Source organism: Dendropsophus ebraccatus, chromosome 1 (assembly GCF_027789765.1).
Source record: "Dendropsophus ebraccatus isolate aDenEbr1 chromosome 1, aDenEbr1.pat, whole genome shotgun sequence".
NCBI lineage: Eukaryota > Metazoa > Chordata > Amphibia > Anura > Hylidae > Dendropsophus > Dendropsophus ebraccatus.
Genome location: NC_091454.1, coordinates 33,384,473 through 33,408,830, shown reverse-complemented (window position 1 = coordinate 33,408,830; position 24,358 = coordinate 33,384,473). Strand labels below are relative to the sequence as shown.

The following is a 24,358-nucleotide window of genomic DNA, read 5'->3' as shown; positions in this document are numbered from 1 at the left end:
CTACATGGCTTTTATTAGGGTGTGTGGGGAAATTGCTAGTGATCAAAACTTATGTTGCATTGAACAACCAGAGTACCGTGTTTCCCCAAAAATAAGTCACCCTCCTAAAATAGGACACTCCAACTAGCCTACCAACTAGACTAAAGTAAGGCATCCCCACCCTAAAGAAAAGCACCCCCCGAAAGTAAGTCTGCCCGTTGCCGCTGCTACCAGGGACTCACCTAATCCCCTTGTGGACCTTCACAGTTGGCACCGCGGGCATACTGTTCCATGGCCCCCATGTCCTGGTGCACATCCTGATGCACGCTCCTGGTCCCTCTGCTGCTGGATGATGTCAGCATTGGTGAGTATTCTGGGGGCTGGGGGGGGGGGGGGGGAGAAATAAGACATCCCCCGAGAATAAGATATAGTGCCTCTTCGGGCTAAAAAATTTATATAACACACTGTCTTATTTTTGGGGAAACACAGTATGTACTAGACAGCATTCTATTTCTGTATTTTTATATGTAAACCAGAAAATTGAACTGTAGATTACCGGCTAATACATATGATATTGACAATATGTACTTAAGTCATGTAATAGCAGACCTAATGTAATACATTGATTTGTAATTACCTATCTCACAGAAGGTGATGAGGATTGCAGAATAGAGATTGTTTGATGGGGATACGCTTGGCATATTTTGTTTTCTGATGGATTTCTTTCATTAGTCTTGCTGTGGAGCACATATAGCGGCATGGAAGTGATAAGTGTATGCTTGGCATTTGCGTTGATAGTCCTGTTGATACAGGAAAATCAGCATTGCTCTTCTTGGCCTTTGGGACGGTTACCTAGCTAGCCCTTTTGTAACTATAGCGAGTCCTGTACAAGTGTAAAATTGATCTCTTCACATACATTGTAATCATTCTTGAGACAGGAATACATTTTGTTAGCTGTTATGAGCTATTAATGTAATACACAGGTCATGCATTGGCTATGGGATTAACTTTTTGTTTCTTTTACCTAAAATCGAATTGGGATAGAGCCGTGTCTACTTGGCCAGTCCATGCTTGAATTCCACAATAATATGTCTTTTAAAAGCAGTGACATGGAAAACTGGCAGCCAGTAATAATAGCAATGACAAATCTGCCAGTTATACCTAGCTTCACTGTAAATCATTAAGAGCCACACAGGTCCCGGTAGCTTGTATTTTTAAACTATTTGATCTATTGTGTTAATATTCAACAAACTCTATTTGTTAGACTATAAACTATTTTATATCACTATTACTATTACTATTTTATACATTTGTTTCCTTGAAATAATAAAATCTGTGTTCGTCTTATATTACATACTGTAGGTTCATCATCTTGGTAACTTTATTAGTTCGGGTCTCGCATCACCACTAAATTATTCTTACAATATCTCCATCCATAGTAGTTAATAGGAAACTATTACAACAATTAGTTCTGGAGAGAGGCGGCATCTCAAGACTTGTATATTTAAGGCCTTTGGCATCAGATTTGTTAATATTTCTGTACATATTTTTAATATTAGACAAATATTTTTATACCACTGAAGATATTTATTCAATTGTAGAATGCTTGAAGTTTAAATGTCTGTATTAAGAAATTAAACATACATCTTTATAACTATAAAATATAAACATGTTAGAATATATCACACATAGTAAAATTATTTCAGGACTGCAGTTCCTCACTTTCCCCTCAGAGCGCCGCTGTTTAACCAATAAGCACAAGAAAATCAAATTGGAGATCCACTGGTATTTTTTCTTACTAGCACACAATGCAGATTTGCAAGAAGAGGCACAGACATATTCTGGATTCCTTCTGCACAAAATACAGGATATCTTCTATGGATTCTGCTTTTAACTAGAATAGACAATTTATATTCTTTCCTACTGGATTATAAATGCTGACTATCAAAAGAATTAGAGAAGGAAGAATGGCTGAGATGCAACATCACATACAGGAATACAAAGGACTCAGATGGCAAGTAACCATTTCTATCTTATTTTCTTGGCTATGTCATTCAGTCTCTGGTCAGATTCATTATTCCATTGTAGAAGAAATGAGGAAAGACTCTGTTATAGCAAATATTGCAGATGACCTTGGATTGGATATTAAGCAGCTCTCATCTAGAAAACTGCAGATTTTATCCCAAATTTCAGAGAGATATTTCTATGTCAGTCTAGAAAATGGAAATCTGTATGTTAAGGACAGGATAGACAGGGAGACATTGTGTGGGATAGAAGCATCCTGCTTTCTAAGCTTTGATGCTGTGGTCGAGAAGCCATTTAATGTCTTCAGAGTGACAGTAGAAATTCAGGATATCAATGACAATTCTCCAAGATTTTTTCATGAAACACTGACAGTGGAAATGATAGAATTCACCACACCTGGAACAGGATTTGCTTTACAGAATGCAGAAGATCCCGATATTGGTATTAATTCCATACAATCCTACAAGCTCAGTGACAACCAGTATTTTACACTAAATGAGAAGATCAGCAATGATGGGAGTAAATCTCCAGAGCTTGTGTTAGAGAAAGCCATAGATAGAGAGACACAAAGTATCCATACTCTACTATTAACAGCCATGGATGGAGGAAATCCTGTAAGATCTGGAACTGCTGTAATCAAAATTATGGTTACAGATGCAAATGATAATTTTCCTGTATTTACTCATGAAGTTTATAAAGTCAGGGTAAATGAAAATATACCAATCAATTCTACAATAATTAGAGTAAATGCAACTGACAGAGATGAGGGTGTGAATGCTCAAATTTCATATTCTTTCAGTAAAACATCTGGAAACGTCCGTTATATGGGCATGTTTAGCATACACCCAATAAGTGGTGAAGTTAAAACCAACAAACTATTAGATTTTGAATCTGTAAGGAACTTTGAGCTCTCTATACAAGCCAAAGATGGAGGCGGCCTTGTTGCCCATTGCAAATTATTGATAGAAGTAACGGATGTGAATGACAATGTTCCTGAGATATTCATTACTTCATTGTCGTCTCCTATTCCCGAGGACTCTCCACCTGGTACTGTAGTAGCTCTCATAAGAGTCCATGATCAAGATTCTGGAGCAAATGGAGAAGTTGACTGTAAACTTCTAGAAGAAATAACCTTTAATTTGATATTAACTTCTGATAGTTATTATAGAATTGTTACTGCAAGTTTCATTGACCGAGAAAAAGTGTCCACTTACAACATAACCATATTAGCTAGTGACAGAGGATTTCCTTCACTTTCCAGCAGAAAATCTGTCACTTTGGAGGTATCGGATATTAATGATAATCCTCCAATGTTTATGAAATCTACTTATATTGCCTATTTACCAGAGAACAATTTACCTGGAACTTCAATTTACAGTGTCCAAGCCTCAGATCCTGATACTGGAGACAATGCTAAAATCATATACACAATTATCAACACCTTGGCGGAGGATCTGCCAATATCTTCTTATCTTTCCATCAATATAGAGACTGGAGATCTCTATGCTCAAAGGTCATTCGACTACGAGAAGCATAAAGAGTTTGTAATACAAGTAACAGGCTCTGACAATGGATCCCCATCTCTGAGCAGTAACGCTACATTGATTATCCATATAGTGGATCAGAATGATAATGCACCAAGGATCTTGTATCCCTCTCTAGATATTGGTGGGCTGGTTGCATTTGAGATGGTGCCTTTTGCAGCTGAACTAGGTTCTTTGATAACTAAGGTGGTTGCAGTAGACATGGACTCTGGGCATAATGCTTGGCTCTCCTATGAGTTTTTGTCAGTCTCAGAATCATTTTATTTTACCATTAATCATCAAACTGGGGAAATAAGGACTTTACGTATGTTTCAGGAAAAGGATATATTAAACCATAAGGTGGTGGTAATGGTGAAGGACAATGGTATTCCTTCACTTTCAGCTACTGTCACCGTTAGTCTTGTTATTGCAGATAGTTTCCAACAGGTTATTCCGAAATTTAGCAATGAAGTCAACAAGGAGACTCAATCTAATCTACAACTATATTTGTTCATTTCTTTGGGGCTTATCTCCTTGCTATTTATCATAACTGTCATACTAGTCATTATTTCTAAATGCAAAGAATCAAAACCTGCACCCGAATTTGGAACTCTAAGGACAAACCTTTATCCTCCACTCGACCCCAGAATTCTTTCCTGGTATAGTGATGGATCTCTACCTCTGCCTAATTCTTACAATGTTTGCGTAGCTTTGGATGCCTGTGAAAATGACTTCACTTTTATGAAATCCCAATCAGAAGTACCAGTGGAGAATCTTATTGACGCTGATGATTCAGGACTTGGAAATGAGAATTTAAAAGATTCTTCCAATAGTTCTGTGGAGGTGAGTGTAAACTATATGACTGACACACTTGGTATCCCATGTTGTTAGTTTTTTTCTTTTATAGATAAGCCAACAATATTGATGTGTTAGCTATAATTGGTGGAAAAGCAAAAGTACATCACTATCTCTTATAGTAATATGTTATGTTGAAAAGTAGCAGAGTGCTCTGAGTTCTGTATACTGAGATACTATACATAAAACATCAATGAATGGTCAATGTTGTATTTGTGCAGAAAAGGTTATATTAATTGTAATCTCAGCATAGAAGCATAAATGATGGGGCACTCACCAACTGTAGTCTTAGCAGAATACTCTAAACAATGGGTAACAGACGTTTTGCATGCCAACTCTGCTCGATCCCTCAGCCCAGAGGAAGCATGCAGTGTTGGCATGCAAAACAGCCCATTCACTCATCTGTTACCTGTGACCTGTCTATGTTTGGAGTATACTTCTGCTAAGCTGAGACTACAGTTGGTGAGTGCCCCATCATTCATGCCTCTATGGTAAGATTGCATATATGCAGACTGCCTAGTAGATGTTAAGTGTGGCCTTTGGTACAGGGGATTGGCAGCAATTCACACTGTTCGAGAGTGATAACACTTGATCAGTAGTGCGGTACGTTTATGTTTGGGCATCATCATATTAATTGTGTTGCTAGAGTCATAGCTACAAGCAGTTAAAAGGCTATTTACAGAGCTTGACTTTTTTTTGCCAGGTGTTTTACTACAAATCAATGGCAAGCCTTCAGCCTATCTATGGCAAAATCTTTATGTGTTACATGCAGATTTTATTTAAAAATTTGTGATAGCTTTCCAATGTCTGAATGTATGAATCTTCTTGTATGTGATACTGAATAAGTACAGTAATTGGTCACTTATCTTAAGTAATACTGGGCAAGGACTTTTCTTCTGTATTTTCAATTATATAGTCCACTAATTTAGGCTGATAATCTTTGTATTATCAGAAAGGATATTCTCAGAGATTGTTTTTAAGTAAAGAAAGATGCAAAGTATCTCAAACTTTCAAAGCACTTACATGCTCTATTTGTTGTGAAGTTCCATGTTATCTAGAGACTTATCAGGGCCCAGAGGAGCCTGGTAAATATTTGTGCCGAAAATACTTGGTATAACATGTAATCTAACTAATGTGAATCTAAAGGCCATATTACACAAAGCAATTATTATCCATATTTAGCAGATATCGGCCGTTACGAACGATAATCGCTTTGTGTGATAGAAGACAACAATCAGCCAACAAGCACGATAATGGTTGATCATTGTCTTTCAACAGGCTGAAACACAAACGATCAGCCTAGCAATGATCTGGTGCCATCACTCCATGTCAGACCACCGCCATTGCTCTTACACGCTCGTATTAGCAGTCTACGGAATTCACTTCCTGCAGCAGAGATTAAGGGGCAGAGCGCGTGGTACCGTTGGGGGCAGCCCCTTCTTTCTAGCGATTGCCGGGATTCTCAGCACCGATCAGCACTTCTGACATGTTGCTATGAAATGTCAGGTTTTTAAAAATGATAGCTACACTTTAAGTTTTAGTATTCCCACTGTTTGTTGATCTGATCCATCTGTGCCTTTGGCTATAGGAACAACTAAAGGGGTTGCCCCATCAAAGGCTCTGTGTGCCTGCAACTTCCTACTCTGCGCTCAGTGTTGCACTATAAAAACCTCATCAAGTAAAATCTCAGCTTTAGGTTTGCTTCCTTTGTTACCATATCAGGACCTGAGCATACCAGAAGATAAGTAGTCAAATCCTGCAAATCAGATAAATAAGTCAACTTAAAAAAAAAAAAAGTCAATAAAAAATACCGCAGTTAGAAAGGGAAAAAGAATACATTTACTGGTTAACAAATTTTTTAGTAAAGTTAAAAAAATATATAGTAGACCAAGTATTTAAAAACAATGGCCTAGGTTTATCAACATTTGTGAGACAAGAACTATTGTAATTCACCCATATCAACCAATCACAGCCAATGTCATTTTAACAGAGCTTATAAATGGCATGTTAAAGAAAATTGCTGTGTTATACTTTATTGGTATATCTAACATAATAATGAACTTTTTGCCTGTAGTATTTATATAATTTACTACAATTTTTTTTGTTAGCTACTTTAAATGTGCAATATTTATATACATATCATCACTACTACTTCTCTATTAGGCAAGGGTCGTATATCATTCTTTAACATACCTGGAGAATAGTTTTAGTAATATTTAAAATACAGTTTGTGTCTTCTTTTTAAGTCATTAAAGCTTAATAATATTTTGTTAAAGATTTGTTAAAGATTAATAGTTTGAGATACATTACAAGCTATAATAATAGTAATGTACCAAAAAAAATCATTGGGACTGCAGTACCCCAAATTTGCCTCAGAGCGCCGCTGTTTACCAAGAAGGAAAAGAGACTGGCTCTCTAGAAAAACCTTGCTAGAGAAATAAAAACACCATTTCTACATAGGATGTGCCTGAAGCTGGTTCTATACAGAAGAAAGCTTGCTATATTTTTCAGTTGGATTACATATAAAAAAGAGGATTACAATTTAACAAACAAGGACAAGAATGCAACCAAAGCAGAAGGAAGGACTCAGATGGCAAGTAATATTTCCCTTCTTATTTTCCTGGCTGTGTCATTCAGTCTCTGGTCAGATTCATTATTTCATTAATGAGGAAATAAGGAAAGGCTCTATTGTTGGGAATTTAGCAAAGGATCTTGCCCTAGGTATTAAGGATCTATCAAATCGGAAATTACGTATTTCTTCTCATGTTTCTGAAAAATATTTCACCATAAATTTGGATAATGGAGACCTATACATTGCTGATAGAATAGACAGGGAGACATTATGTAGAGCTGCAGCTGATTGTGTCCTTACATTTGATGCTGTGGTGGAAAATCCTCTAAATGTCTTTAATGTTAAGATAAATATTCAGGATATAAATGACAATCATCCTATGTTTATTCATGATACAGTTAGAATAGAAATGGGTGAAGCATCCTCCCCAGGAAGAAGATTTGTTTTACAAAAAGCAGAAGATCTGGATGTGGGTATTAATTCTCTGATCAGCTACAGACTCAGTGCAAATGAGAAGTTTAGATTGGGAGAAGAGACAGGAATGGATGGCAGTGTATTTCCAGAGCTAGTTCTAGAGAAGTCCTTAGATCGGGAGACAGAAAGCATTTATGAACTCATATTAACTGCTCTTGATGGTGGAAATCCTATACAAACAGGGACAACAATGATAAAGGTGGTAGTTACAGATTTTAATGATAATTCTCCTATATTTACACAAAATGTATATAAAGTATCTGTGAATGAGAATATTCCAGTGAATTCTACAATTCTGCAAGTTAGTGCAAGTGATGAAGATGAAGGTGTCAATGCACAGATCACTTACTCATTTAGTACAATGGCTAATGATATTCTTCAGACTTTTATTATAAATCCAACGAATGGAGAAATAAAAACAAGAAGCCACTTGGACTATGAAGCGACAAAGAATTATGAAATTTCTGTACAAGCAAAAGATGGAGGAGGCCTAGCTGCTCATGCCAAGGTTTTAATAGAGGTAATAGATGAGAATGACAATCCTCCTAAGATATCCATTTCATCAGTATTGAACCCTATTGCTGAGGACTCTGATGTGGACACAGTCGTAGCTCTGCTTGAAATTCGTGATCATGATTCGGGAGAAAATGGAGAAGTTCAATGTCTTATTATAGGTGACGTTCCATTTCAAGTTGTGTCATCTGCAAGTAATTTCTACAAAATTGTTGCAAAAAATATTCTGGATAGAGAAAAGACAACATCCTATAGCATTACAGTACAAGCATCTGATAGAGGATATCCAGAACTGACATCTAGAACAATCATCCAACTGGATGTATCAGATGTCAATGACAATGCTCCAGTATTTGAGAAATTGACATACACTGCATTTGTACCAGAGAATAATGCACAGGGGGCTTCAATATTCAGTATTCAAGCAAGAGATATGGACAGTGGAGACAATGCTAAAGTGTTTTATTCACTTACCAGTATAAAGAATGAAGAGACTCCATTGTCTAACTATCTATCTATCAATCCAGTAACAGGAGTGATTTATGCGCAACAGTCATTTGACTATGAGCAGCATAAGGAATTCAACATCAGGATTAATGCCAGAGATAATGGATCCCCATCACTAAATGGTAGCACCTCACTGAGAATCTCTGTTGTTGACCAGAATGATAACTCACCAGTCATTCTGTACCCATCACCAGAGCTCGATAGCTCAACATTTGAGATGGTTCCTTGGACCTCTGAACCAGGTTCTTTAGTCTCTAAAGTGGTGGCAGTGGACGCTGACTCTGGACACAATGCCTGGTTGTCTTACTTCTTACAATCTTCAGAACCATCACTGTTCACCATTGACCAGCACACAGGGGAGATCAGGACATCTCGTGTTTTTCAAGAGAAAGACATCATGAAACATGGAATTATGGTTCTAGTAAAAGACAATGGGATTCCCTCCCGCTCTGCTTCCGTTACTCTTAATCTTGTGATTGCTCTTAATTTTCAACAAGTTCTTCCCGAATTGAACAGTCAACCTAGTAAAATAGAACCTCAATCCAACCTACAATTCTACTTGGTCATAGCCTTGGCATTGATCTCCTTTCTCTTCATGGTGACTGTGATTATTGCAGTTGTCTCCAAGTACAAAGAGTCCAAATCTGCTTCTTCATTTGGAGCCATGAGTACAAGTCTATATCCACCGGTTGATCCCAGATTTACCTCACTATTCAACAATGGAACATTACCTCTGCCATATTCCTATGATGTTTGTGTAACTCTGGATCCAAGTGAGAGGGAATTTGCTTTTCTTCAACCTCAGCACAATGTTCCTGTGGATAGTCTAATAGACGCTGATGACTCCGGAATTGGAAGTGAAAATTTAAAGAATCAACCACCTATAGAAAATCTTATAGCACAGGTACTGTATGTTTTACAGTTTTATACTTGTACTATATTGGTAGATTAAATGTTTTCTTTTTTTAAATTTATCCTTTGAAATACTTATATATGTTAGACTTAACACAGATTTTTAGTGTACAAAAGCAACAAAAAAAAATTATTATTTAGTCAAGTTGTTTTTGTGTTTTCTGCCTCATTGTTGTTAAGGTCAGCACAGGCTTCAGTTCAGGCCTAGAAGAGTATGGTTGATAATCTCTAAAACAGAAGCATTAAATTTAGTTCACAATTAGGTATATGTGGCACTCAATGGAACTGGCTAAAAGCTGAATGTGTATATTTTGTTCAAAGTTTGTTATTGGAAGAGAAAGGCTCATCCACTTCCACTATGCAAATACCATTCAAGTGCATTGTCACATAGTTAAGCTGCCCATAGTATCAGGTAACAGCTGGCCATTGAAGTATACTGTAGGGGAGGAGGCAAATAAGAGAGGAGGGGAAGTGGCTAAAGAGAGACAGAGGGACACAGAGATAATCTAGTAAGTGTTATATCTTTCTTTGGTGCTTGACTCACAGCTTAACTTGTTAAGTATTGCTCTATTAGTCCTTTAATAGTCCTCCATGCTGCTGCTCTTTCTGAAACATTGCTGTTAGTAAATGACAGGTACACTTTAGTATGTAAACGATCTTAGGAGCAACATGTTCGCATATATTGTTTAAGTTGGCATAGCAACTTGTCATATACAGGCAGCTTGTATTAGTCCTTCAACTTCTAAAGACAGTTCACCAAGTAAGCGTGAAATAAATGTCAATAATATCTATGATACAATTTAGATATTCACCTGCCTGATTGCTTGTCTATTCTTTTCATGTTTCATGAAAATAATGACTTTGAAATAGAGATGAGCGTTCCGAGTTCGGGTTCGAGTCGATCCAAACCCGAACGTTCGGCATTTGATTAGCAGTGGCTGCTGAAATTGGATAAAGCTCTAAGGTTGTCTGGAAAACTTGGATACAGCCAATGACTATATCCATGATTTCCACATAGCCTTAGGGCTTTATCCAACTTTAGCAGCCACCGCTAATCAAATGCCGAAAGTTCATGTTCGGATCGACTCGAGCATGCTCAAGGTTCGCTCATCTCTACTTTGAAAAAATAAAAAAAACTAACTAACAATACAATGGTATCTCAAGTATTACGACCTATTTTAATCCATTCCTTTTACATGTACTTATCAAAAAATGATGTGAAAACTGTGATGATGTGATGTGACACAATGATGTGGAGATGTGGCCAGGAATAATGAGGGACACTTTCTCAGATTAAATCTAAGATGTTAGTTTGACATTATTCTGGATATTTAGAGGTGAAAAACTAGACTTTCATTACAGCAGACCTTATTTGACTTGGATCCTGTCATAAATTAGCTTTGGAACTGAAATAGCTTTTTCCACTAAAGAAACCTTTTACCACATGTTGTAAAACAGGAACTTGGAGGAGCTATAGATGTGAGGAAAAATAAGGAGCAGAATGGATGTCAGCCCTCTCAGGAGAGAGGAAAGAGAATCCGCTTTGAGAGTATGAGAACATGTCCTCCATTTTGTTTGGTAAACAGAGAGACAGAGAGACAAGGCCTTCCATTTTGTTTGAGACTATATACACACGCTGTCAAAGTGATGGCTGTTTTTATTTGATGGCTATTATTTAATGGTAAATAGCAGCCACCATTTTATAGCAACAGCCATTATCATATGACTAAGAGCCGTCATTATAAAATAACAGCCTTAGGCTATGTTCACACAACGTATATTTTGGTAAATGGGATCCCGGCCGGAGCGTATACACATAGTATACACTCCGGCCGGGATCCCTAGCGGCAACGCAATCAACTGACATATCTGTTTTCTGCCGCTATTCCTTGAACGTATATTTTGGTAAATGTGATCCCGGCCGAAGCTTATACACATAATATACTGACATGTCCGTTTTCTGTGGATGTTATTCATTGAATAGCGGCCACAGAAAACCCTGTTAGTGCACACTGCGGCCGCAAACTCCATAGTGTGCTGTGGGGAGTTCTGATGTAGGTGTGCATGGATGCGCCTGCATCAGAACTCTGCAGGGCTAAAGATCGGGATGATGTTTCCAGGGAACGGCCGTTCCGTGACCCGGCCGGTCTCTTACAGCGTCTGCACACGGCCTCAAAGTGTCCCTGTGTTTTAAAATCTAAATCAACAGTAGATGTGAAAAAAACAGGTTTGCAATTTACATTCATTATTTTTTGTTGTTGTCATGCTGTAAAACAAAGCTGAACTTACCAGAAATCCAGGTCCAGTCTCCTGAAGGTAGATATTCTGACTTGTGCCGGTTGAAAAAAACTGAATAAACACAGGAATTTTGAAAAAAACTGAATAAACACAGGAATTTTGGTCAGTACAAAGAGTCACGGCGCAATGTGTCCATCAATCACATGACTGCCTTCTCTCTGTGAGCGCACAGATGGCCTGTGATACACAGCACTTCCTGTTTTCTGACTGTTTCCTGTTTATTGAAAAAAAATGAAGTCACAAAAAAAGAAGTGCCATGTTTTCCATGATAACTAAAAAAAAAAAAAAAATTTGCAAACTTGCTTTATATCACATCCACTGTTAATTTAGATTTTGAAAGTTATAACAACAGGTACACTTTACCATTATTAAAGAGGCACTGTCAAAAAAATAAAAATTAGGTGGGGCTGTGATTGGAAATAACTTTGTAATATACGTTTCATTTTTTCTTTATGTTTTCTATGTTAAAATCAACCTTCAACATGTGACCACCAGATGTCTTCTTTTTTCTCTAATGCTGATTATGTTCCCTTCATGCCTTTTCTCTTAAAGAAAAAGGCACATAAAACAAGAAGTGACTATATCCCAGTTCTGTGCACAGAACTGGCATGAGTATCTTAGTGGCATTTGCATTACTGTTAGTAGCATAGTGGCTAAGTGGTTTGCACCAGAACTTTGCTTTACTAGCTTTTGGGTCCACATCCCAGGTACTCCGGTTTTGACAGAAACAAGTGGGCAAAGTTTCTATTAGACATTTTATTTTTATGCAGCAGATATATAATTCCTATGATGCCAGAGCAGTTGTAGTAGTTAGAAAATTCACAACTGAGTAATATCTATATGTAAATTAATGTATTGCAGTTTAGGGCTACTTAACAACTCCAACTCCAATCATGCTCTAATATGTTTTTCATTATGGGAGTAGTGAAGGATGTTTTTTTAATGTGCCAGGCAGCTATAATATACAGTTATACACATAAAATTATATTGGTGTGATATATGATCTGTACCATGTGTTCTGCAATCACTATGGAGCTTCCACTCCTGCCCTTACTAGGCAGGCAAAACTGCATGTGATCACAACCCCTGCTGACACATATATTTTATATTTTCATACAGACCATACATGGTAGTCAACAAGTAAGCTTAAAGCCACGTTCACACAGCGAATATTTTGAATTAATCACGGCCATTGTTGCGAATTGCAACAAAGGCCGTGATTAATTCAAAATATGCATTGAGCTGAAATCAATGGAATCCCATCTGGAGTGTATACACATAGTAAACACTCCATCAGGGATCCCTAGCTGTCGCAAGAAAAACTGACAAAGCTCCGGCCGCACTCTCCATTATGTGCAATGGTGAATTGGGATGCGTGCACACACGGATGCGCCTGCATCCCAATTCACCAGAAAAGAAGTGTGATTGAACCTGGCCTAAAAGTTTAAAGGTAAACTGAATCTAACCTGCTGATAGCTCCCTATTGCAAACGGGGCACTGAGGATGAAGGTATGTCTTGACCCTAGTGCGAACAACAGCCTTGCCGAATGCAGGTTTGCGCAATAGGAAGCTATCAGCAGGTTAGATTTATCGAACATGCGGATAGTTTCTCTTTAAGTATACTGTAGTTTGGTCATGTAGATCTTGTATTGGATAAGGTGAAAAGATAGGAAGTTTCCCAAATAAAATCTTAAATTGACTTACATATGTCCAGGAAATATATCTCTGATGCAGAGGTTGGGTTTCTAGATATGTAGTATATTCCCGCTTTAAAACTTAGTGTGAATAAGTAAAGTGAATAATAGTATGAAGGAGACATTTACATAAATTTAATGCCACCTTCAACTTGCTTATGAAAGTCTGTGAGAATTTTGTCTGAGGGACAAGAGTATCTAAGCTGTACACCTTTAGTGTCCTTTCTTGTCACCTTTATAAACACGTTTCCCACTATCCCTCTATTTTCTTTGTTCTTCTGTAACAAATGTTTAAAAATTGTTTATTGACATTGAGGAACAAACAGGACAGGGCAGGAAGATCCATGAGGACAATATATAAGTTATAAGGGTATTTCTATTATCATTACTTTCAGAACTTATAGGGAGTGGTAAAAAATAGAATTGAAGGTTATGTAAACATGATACCATAAAAATTAGAGGTTCTGTAAATGTCCAAACATAGTCTTTTCCAGTATATTCATGTTTTCAAAGATTAAATAGTTCGATAATTACTTTGTTCTTAGTTAAATTAGACTGCAAAAAAACATGAAGTAAATATTAGGAATGAATACAAGACACTGATGCTGCAGTTCCCTATTTACGCCTCAGAGCGCCGCTGTTCACCCATGAGGAGAATATTCTGTAAATCCAGAATCACCTCCATGATGCAGACAGTGTTCATCTACATGAAGAAATACACAGCATTTCAGACAAAGATGTACTGGGAAGAGGACTGAAAAAGAAGAGGGATTATTTTCTGCTGCTTCTTCTACTGGACTATATTTGTAACAAGGAATTAACCATTATATTTCTTGTGGAAATGGCTGGATTATTACTGCAGGAAGGACAAGCAATGCAAGGACTCAGATGGCAAGTAATATTTCTCTTCTTATTTTCCTGGCTGTATCATTCAGTCTCTGGGCAGATTCATTATTCCATTAATGAAGAATTAAGAAAAGGCTCTATTGTTGGGAATATAGCAAAGGATCTACAATTAGATGTTAAGGATCTGTCCAGAAGGAAACTACGTATTGTGTCAAAGATCTCTGAGAAATATTTCACCATAAATCTGGATAATGGAGACCTATACATTGCTGATAGGATAGACAGGGAGACATTGTGTGGGACTGAAGCTGATTGTGTCCTTACATTTGATGCTGTGGTGGAAAATCCTCTAAATATTTTCAGTGTCAAGATTAATATTCAGGATATAAATGATAATTCTCCTAAATTTATTCTTGACACAATTAAAATAGAAATGAGTGAATATACCTCTCCAGGAAGAAGATTTGTTCTCCAAAAAGCAGAAGATCCGGATGTGGGTATTAATTCTCTGATCAGCTACAGACTAAGTGGAAATGAAAAATTTAGATTGGGAGAAGAGACAGAAATGGATGGCAGTGTATTTCCAGAGCTAGTTCTAGAGAAGTCCTTAGATCGGGAGACAGAAAGCATGTATGAACTCATATTAACTGCTCTTGATGGTGGAAATCCTATACAAACAGGGACAACAATGATAAAGGTGGTAGTTACAGATTTTAATGATAATGCTCCTATATTTACACAAAATGTATATAAAGTATCTGTGAATGAGAATATTCCAGAGAATTCTTCAGTTCTGCAAGTCAGTGCAAGTGATGAAGATGAAGGTATCAATGCACAGATCACTTACTCATTTAGTACAATGGCAAATGATATTCTTCAGACTTTTATTATAAATCCAAGGAATGGAGAGATAAAAACTAGAAGCCATTTGGACTATGAAGTAAAAAAGAATTATGAAGTTTCGGTACAAGCAAAAGATGGAGGAGGCCTAGCTGCTCATGCCAAGGTTTTAATAGAAGTAATAGATGAGAATGACAATGTTCCAGAGATATCCATTACTTCAATATCAAACCCTATTGCTGAGGACTCTGATGTGGGCACAGTGGTGGCTCTGCTTGAAATTCGTGATCGTGATTCAGGAGAAAATGGAGAAGTTCAATGTCTTATTATAGGTGACGTTCCATTTAAAGTAGTATCATCGGCGAGTAATTTCTACAAAATTGTTACAAAAAATATTCTGGATAGAGAAAAGACATCATCCTATAGCATCACAGTACAAGCCTCTGATAGAGGGTCTCCAGAACTGACCTCTAGAAAAATTATCCAACTGGATGTATCAGATGTCAATGACAATTCTCCAGTATTTGAGAAATTGGCATACACTGCATTTGTACCAGAAAATAATGCACAAGGGGCTTCAATATTCAGTATTCAAGCAAGAGATATGGACAGTGGAGACAATGCTAAAGTGTTTTATTCACTTACCAGTATAAAGGATGAAGAGACTCCATTGTCTAACTATATATCTATCAATCCAGTAACAGGAGTGATTTATGCGCAACAGTCATTTGACTATGAGCAGCATAAGGAATTTAACATCAGGATTAATGCCAGAGATAATGGATCCCCATCACTAAATGGTAGCACCTCACTGAGAATCTCTGTCGTTGACCAGAATGATAACTCACCAGTCATTCTGTACCCATCACCAGAGCTCGATAGCTCAACATTTGAGATGGTTTCTTGGACCTCTGATCATGGCTCCTTAGTATCTAAAATGGTGGCAGTGGACGCTGACTCTGGACACAATGCCTGGTTGTCTTATTTCTTACAATCTTCAGAACCATCACTCTTCACCATTGACCAGCAGACAGGGGAGATCAGGACATCTCGTGTATTTCAAGAGAAAGACATCATGAAACATAGAATTGTGGTTCTAGTAAAAGATAATGGGATTCCCTCCCGCTCAGCTTCAGTTACTCTTAATCTTGTGGTTGCTGTTAATTTTCAAGTTCTTCCAGAATTGAACAGTCAACCAAGTAAAATTGAAGCACAATCAAACCTCCAATTCTACTTGGTCATAGCCGTTGCATTGATCTCCTTTCTCTTCTTGTTGACTGTGATTATTGCAGTTGTCTCAAAATACAAAGAGTCCAAATTTTCTTCTTCATTTGGAGCCATGAGTACAAGTCTATATCCACCGGTTGATCCCAGATTTACATCACTATTCAACAATGGAACATTACCTCTGCCGTATTCCTATGATGTCTGTGTAACTCTGGATCCAAGTGAGAGGGAATTTGCTTTTCTTCAACCTCAAAACAATGTTCCTGTGGATAGTCTAATAGATGCTGATGACTCAGGGATTGGAAGTGAAAATTTAAAGAATCAACCACCTATAGAAACTCTTATAGCACAGGTACTGTATGTTTTACAATATGTTTATACTTGTACTATATTGGTAGCTCAAATATTTTCTTTTTTATATTTATCATTTAAAATGCTTATATATTTTAGACTTAATAGAACACAGATTTTAGTGTACAAAAGCAACACAAAAAATTATTTAGTCAAGTAGTTTTTTTGTGCTTTCTGCCTCATGATTGTTAAGGCCAGCACTGGCTTCAGTTCAGGCCTAGATGAGGATGATGGATAATCTCTGAAACAGAACCATTAAATTTAATTTACATTTAGGGAGATGATGGAGCACTCAATGAAACTGGCTAAAAACTGAATGCTTATGTTTTGCACAAAGTTTGTTAGTGGAAGAGTAAGCTTAAAACATTTCCACTATGCAAATACCATTCAAGTGCATCTTCACACAGATGAGCTCACCATAGTATCAGGTAACAGCTGCCCATATAAGTATAGGGGAGGGGCAAGAAAGGGGGGAAGGGAAGTGGCTAAAGAGAGACAGAGGGTCACAGAGATGATCTAATAAGTATTATATCTAACTTTGGTGTTTGATTCACAGCTTAACTTGTTAAATACTGCTCTATAATGTCCTCCATGCTGCTGCTGCTTCTGAAACAGTGCTGTCAGTAAATGACAGGAACGCGTTAATATATAAATTATCTTAGCAACATGTTCACGTATATTGTTTCGATTGGCATAGAAACTTGTCATATACAGGCAGCTTGTATTGGTCCTTCAACTTCTAAAGACAGTTCACCAATAAGCATGAAATAAATGTCAATAATATCTATGATACAATTTAGATATTCATCTGTGTGATTATTTGGCTATTCGTTTCATGAAAATAATGATAAAAGTAAAAAACAAAACTATCTAACGATACTATGGTAGCTTAATTGTTACAGCCTATTTTCATCCATTCCTTTTACATGTACTTATCAAACAATGATGTGAAAACTGTGATGATAGGATGTGGCACAATAATGTGGAGATGTGGACAGTAATAATGAGGGGCATTTTCTCAGATTAAATCTATGACGTTAGTATGACATTATTCTGGATCTTTTAGAGATGACAAATTTTGTGAAGGTATTTGTGGAGCTTACAGCAGGCTTAACAGAGAATTGGAAAACTAGACTTTCAGTACAGCAGACCTTATTTGACTGGGATCCTGTCATGAACTAGCTTTGGAACAGAAATAGCTTTTTCAACTAATGAAACCTTTTACCACATGTATTAAAACAGGAAGTTGGAGGAGCTATAGATGTGAGGAAAAATAAGGAGCGGAATGGATGTCAGACCTTTCAGTAGAGAGTAAAGAGAATCCACTATGAGAGTATGAGAACATGTCCTCCATTTTATTTTAGGTAAACAGAGGGAGGACGAAGTGTATTAATATATTTGTGGAAGACAGAGAGAAAAGGCCTTCCAATATGTTTGAGACTATATGCACACGCCATTAAAGTGACTGTTCTTATTGGATGGTCATTATTTAATGGTAAATAACGGCCACCATTTTATAGCAACAACCGTTATTATATGACTAACAGCCGTTGTTATATAAAATAACAGCTTTAAGTCACTGTAAAAAAAAAAAACAGCAGTAAAAAAAACAGCCTTAACCGTTTTCTATGTTAAAATCAACCTTAAACATGTGACCATTAGGTGTCTTCCTTTTTGTCACACTGCAGCCCATGTTCCCTTCACACAGAACTGGCATGAGTATGTGTGTGGCAGGTGTATTACTATCAGTAGCATAGTGGCTCAGTGAGTAGCACCATAGATTTGCAATGTTGGGTTCTGGGTTCACATGCCAGGTACTCCAGTTTTGGCAGAAACAAGTAGGCAAAGTTTCTATTATCTTACTGTGATGAGTGGACATTTCATTTTTATGCAGCAGATATATAATTCCTATGATGCCAGAGCAGCTGTAGTATAGTAGTTAGAAAATTTACAACTGTGTAATTTTGTTTAGTAGCTAGGGCTACTAAACAACTCCAACTTCAATCATGCTCTGATATGTTTGTCATTATAGGAATTATGTGCTAAGCAGCTATTATATACAAATATATGCTTGTAAAATTATATAGGAGTGATATATAATCTGTACCATGTGTTCTGCAGTCACAATGGAGCTTGCACTCCTGCCCTTACTAGGCAGGCAAAACTGTGTGTGATCACAACCCATGCCAACTTGTTAAAAAAAAAAGAAAATCACAAGTACGCTTTTTTCCCAAACATATATTTTATATTTCCATATTGACCATACATGGTAGTCAACAAGTACACTTTACGGCCACGTTCAGACAACATATATTTAGATTTAATCATGGCCATTGTGATTTGCAACAAAGGCCGTGATTAATTCAAAATATGCATTGTGCTGAAATCAATGGAATCCCGGCTGGAGTGTATACACATAGTACACACTCCGGCTGGGATCCCTAGCTGCCGCAAGAAAAACTGACATGTCAGTTTTGTGCAGCCGCTATTCATTGAAAAGCTGCAGCACAAAACTGTTAGTTCACCCAATGAAAAGCGCATCTTGTCTAAAATACTCATAGCTTCTCTTTAAGCATAATTTGGTCATGTAGATCTTGTATTGGATAAGTTAAAAAGATAGAAAGTTTCCCTAATAAAATCTCAAATTGACTTACATATGTCTCTGATGCAGAGATGGGCTTTCTAGATATGTAGTATATTCCTTAGTGTGAATAAGTAGTGTCAATAATAGTATGAGACATTACATAAATTTGATGCCACGTTCAACTTGCTTATCAAAGTCTTTGAGAATTTTATCTTTATCTAAGCTACACCTCTAGTGTCCTTTCTTGTCACCTTTATCCACCTTTATAACACTTTTTCCACTATCCTTCTAGTTTCTTTGTACTACCGTAATACATATTTAAAATCTTTTATTGACATTGTAGAACAAACAGGACAGGGCCGGAAGAACCATGAGAACAATATATAAGTTATAAAAGTATTTCTATTACTTATTATCATTACTTTCAGAACATATAGGGAGTGGTAAAAAATAGAATTGAAGGCAATGTATACATGAAACCATTAAAAGCAGAGGTTCTGTAAATTTCCAAATATAGACTATCCCAATGTATTCATGTTTTCAAAGATAGTTACTTTGTTCTCAGTTAAATTAAACTGCAAAAAAACATGAAATAAATAATGGGAATGAAAACAAGACACTGATGCTGCAGTTCCCCATTTACGCCTCAGAGCGCCGCTGTTCACCCATAAGGAAAATATTCTGCAAATCCAGAATCACCTCCAGGATGCAGACATCTACATGAAGAAATACACAGCATTTCAGAGCAGGGTGTACTGGGAAGAATACTGAAAAAGAAGAGGGATTATTTTCTGCTGCTTCTTCTACTGGATTATATTTGTAACAAGGAATTTACCATTATATTTCTTGTGGAAATGGCTGGATTGTTACTGCAGGAAGGACAAGCAATACAAGGACTCAGATGGCAAGTAATATTTCCCTTCTTATTCTCCTGGCTGTGTCATTCAGTCTCTGGGCAGATTCATTATTCCATTAATGAAGAATTAAGAAAAGGCTCTATTGTTGGGAATATAGCAAAGGATCTACAATTAGATGTTAAGGATCTGTCCAGAAGGAAATTACGTATTGTGTCAAAGATCTCTGAGAAATATTTCAGTATAAACCTGGATAATGGAGACCTATACATTGCTGATAGGATAGACAGGGAGACATTGTGTAGAGCTGCAGCTGATTGTGTCCTTACATTTGATGCTGTGGTGGAAAATCCTCTAAATGTTTTCAGTATAAAGATTAATATTCAGGATATAAATGACAATTCTCCTACATTTATTCAGGACCATATAAAAATAGAAATGAGTGAATATACCTCTCCAGGAAGAAGATTTGTTCTTCAAAAAGCAGAAGATCCGGATGTGGGTATTAATTCTCTGATCAGCTACAGACTCAGTGCAAATGAAAAATTTAGATTGGGAGAAGAAACAGGAATGGATGGCAGTGTATTTCCAGAGCTAGTTCTAGAGAAGTCCTTAGATCGGGAGACAGAAAGCATGTATGAACTCATATTAACTGCTCTTGATGGTGGAAATCCTATACAAACAGGGACAACAATGATAAAGGTGGTAGTTACAGATTTTAATGATAATGCTCCTATATTTACACAAAATGTATATAAAGTATCTGTGAATGAGAATATTCCAGAGAATTCTTCAGTTCTGCAAGTCAGTGCAAGTGATGAAGATGAAGGTATCAATGCACAGATCACTTACTCATTTAGTACAATGGCAAATGATATTCTTCAGACTTTTATTATAAATCCAAGGAATGGAGAGATAAAAACTAGAAGCCATTTGGACTATGAAGTAAAAAAGAATTATGAAGTTTCGGTACAAGCAAAAGATGGAGGAGGCCTAGCTGCTCATGCCAAGGTTTTAATAGAAGTAATAGATGAGAATGACAATGCTCCAGAGATATCCATTACTTCAATATCAAACCCTATTGCTGAGGACTCTGATGTGGGCACAGTGGTGGCTCTGCTTGAAATTCGTGATCGTGATTCAGGAGAAAATGGAGAAGTTCAATGTCTTATTATAGGTGACGTTCCATTTAAAGTAGTATCATCGGCGAGTAATTTCTACAAAATTGTTACAAAAAATATTCTGGATAGAGAAAAGACATCATCCTATAGCATCACAGTACAAGCCTCTGATAGAGGGTCTCCAGAACTGACCTCTAGAAAAATTATCCAACTGGATGTATCAGATGTCAATGACAATTCTCCAGTATTTGAGAAATTGGCATACACTGCATTTGTACTAGAAAATAATGCACAAGGGGCTTCAATATTCAGTATTCAAGCAAGAGATATGGACAGTGGAGACAATGCTAAAGTGTTTTATTCACTTACCAGTATAAAGGATGAAGAGACTCCATTGTCTAACTATATATCTATCAATCCAGTAACAGGAGTGATTTATGCGCAACAGTCATTTGACTATGAGCAGCATAAGGAATTTAACATCAGGATTAATGCCAGAGATAATGGATCCCCATCACTAAATGGTAGCACCTCACTGAGAATCTCTGTCGTTGACCAGAATGATAACTCACCAGTCATTCTGTATCCATCACCAGAGCTCGATAGCTCAACATTTGAGATGGTTTCTTGGACCTCTGATCATGGCTCCTTAGTATCTAAAGTGGTGGCAGTGGACGCTGACTCTGGACACAATGCCTGGTTGTCTTATTTCTTACAATCTTCAGAACCATCACTCTTCACCATTGACCAGCAGACAGGGGAGATCAGGACATCTCGTGTATTTCAAGAGAAAGACATCATGAAACATAGAATTGTGGTTCTAGTAAAAGATAATGGGATTCCCTCCCGCTCAGCTTCAGTTACTCTTAATCTTGTGGTTGCTGTTAATTTTCAAGTTCTTCCAGAATTGAACAGTCAACCAAGTAAAATTGAAGCACAATCCAACCTCCAATTCTACTTGGTCATAGCCGTAGCATTGATCTCCTTTCTCTTCTTGTTGACTGTGATTATTGCAGTTGTCTCAAAATACAAAGAGTCCAAATTTTCTTCTTCATTTGGAGCCATGAGTACAAGTCTATATCCACCGGTTGATCCCAGATTTACCTCACTATTCAACAATGGAACATTACCTCTGCCGTATTCCTATGATGTCTGTGTAACTCTGGATCCAAGTGAGAGGGAATTTGCTTTTCTTCAACCTCAAAACAATGTTCCTGTGGATAGTCTAATAGACGCTGATGACTCAGGGATTGGAAGTGAAAATTTAAAGAATCAACCACCTATAGAAACTCTTATAGCACAGGTACTGTATGTTTTACAATATGTTTATACTTGTACTATATAGGTAGCTCAAATATTTTCTTTTTTATATTTATCATTTAAAATGCTTATATATTTTAGACTTAATAGAACACAGATTTTAGTGTACAAAAGCAACACAAAAAATTATTTAGTCAAGTAGTTTTTTTGTGCTTTCTGCCTCATGATTGTTAAGGCCAGCACTGGCTTCAGTTCAGGCCTAGATGAGGATGATGGATAATCTCTGAAACAGAACCATTAAATTTAATTTACATTTAGGGAGATGATGGAGCACTCAATGAAACTGGCTAAAAACTGAATGCTTATGTTTTGCACAAAGTTTGTTAGTGGAAGAGTAAGCTTAAAACATTTCCACTATGCAAATACCATTCAAGTGCATCTTCACACAGGTGAGCTCACCATAGTATCAGGTAACAGCTGCCCATATAAGTATAGGGGAGGGGCAAGAAAGGGGGGAAGGGAAGTGGCTAAAGAGAGACAGAGGGTCACAGAGATGATCTAATAAGTATTATATCTAACTTTGGTGTTTGATTCACAGCTTAACTTGTTAAATACTGCTCTATAATGTCCTCCATGCTGCTGCTGCTTCTGAAACAGTGCTGGCAGTAAATGACAGGAACGCGTTAATATATAAATTATCTTAGCAACATGTTCACGTATATTGTTTCGATTGGCATAGCAACTTGTCATATACAGGCAGCTTGTATTGGTCCTTCAACTTCTAAAGACAGTTCACCAATAAGCATGAAATAAATGTCAATAATATCTATGATACAATTTAGATATTCATCTGTATGATTATTTGGCTATTCGTTTCATGAAAATAATGATAAAAGTAAAAAACAAAACTATCTAACGATACTATGGTAGCTTAATTGTTACAGCCTATTTTCATCCATTCCTTTTACATGTACTTATCAAACAATGATGTGAAAACTGTGATGATAGGATGTGGCACAATAATGTGGAGATGTGGACAGTAATAATGAGGGGCATTTTCTCAGATTAAATCTATGACGTTAGTATGACATTATTCTGGATCTTTTAGAGATGACAAATTTTGTGAAGGTATTTGTGGAGCTTACAGCAGGCTTAACAGAGAATTGGAAAACTAGACTTTCAGTACAGCAGACCTTATTTGACTGGGATCCTGTCATGAACTAGCTTTGGAACAGAAATAGCTTTTTCAACTAATGAAACCTTTTACCACATGTATTAAAACAGGAAGTTGGAGGAGCTATAGATGTGAGGAAAAATAAGGAGCGGAATGGATGTCAGACCTTTCAGTAGAGAGTAAAGAGAATCCACTATGAGAGTATGAGAACATGTCCTCCATTTTATTTTAGGTAAACAGAGGGAGGACGAAGTGTATTAATATATTTGTGGAAGACAGAGAGAAAAGGCCTTCCAATATGTTTGAGACTATATGCACACGCCATTAAAGTGACTGTTCTTATTGGATGGTCATTATTTAATGGTAAATAACGGCCACCATTTTATAGCAACAACCGTTATTATATGACTAACAGCCGTTGTTATATAAAATAACAGCTTTAAGTCACTGTAAAAAAAAAAAAAAAAACAGCAGTAAAAAAAACAGCCTTAACCGTTTTCTATGTTAAAATCAACCTTAAACATGTGACCATTAGGTGTCTTCCTTTTTGTCACACTGCAGCCCATGTTCCCTTCACACAGAACTGGCATGAGTATGTGTGTGGCAGGTGTATTACTATCAGTAGCATAGTGGCTCAGTGAGTAGCAACATAGATTTGCAATGTTGGGTTCTGGATTCACATGCCAGGTACTCCAGTTTTGGCAGAAACAAGTAGGCAAAGTTTCTATTATCTTACTGTGATGAGTGGA

The 24,358-nt window shown here is 36.9% G+C and overlaps 1 protein-coding gene across 17 annotated transcripts in view; it reads left to right on the top strand.

Moving 5' to 3' along the window:
- LOC138791883 (protocadherin gamma-A4-like) overlaps positions 1–24,358 on the top strand; it is a 255,016-nt gene that overhangs the window by 92,747 nt on the left and 137,911 nt on the right. The window contains exon 1 of one of the 17 annotated variants that reach the window (XM_069969244.1): positions 1,837–4,370. The exons of 13 other annotated variants lie outside the window; for them this stretch is intronic. In XM_069969244.1, coding sequence (XP_069825345.1) covers positions 1,914–4,370 — 2,457 coding nt within the window. In that variant the 5' untranslated portion in view covers positions 1,837–1,913. Of the gene's footprint in view, positions 1–1,836; positions 4,371–6,852; positions 9,353–19,962; positions 22,479–24,358 lie in introns of those variants that run through there. 3 more of the 17 variants (XM_069969243.1, XM_069969281.1, XM_069969258.1) reach the window with 3 other exon arrangements.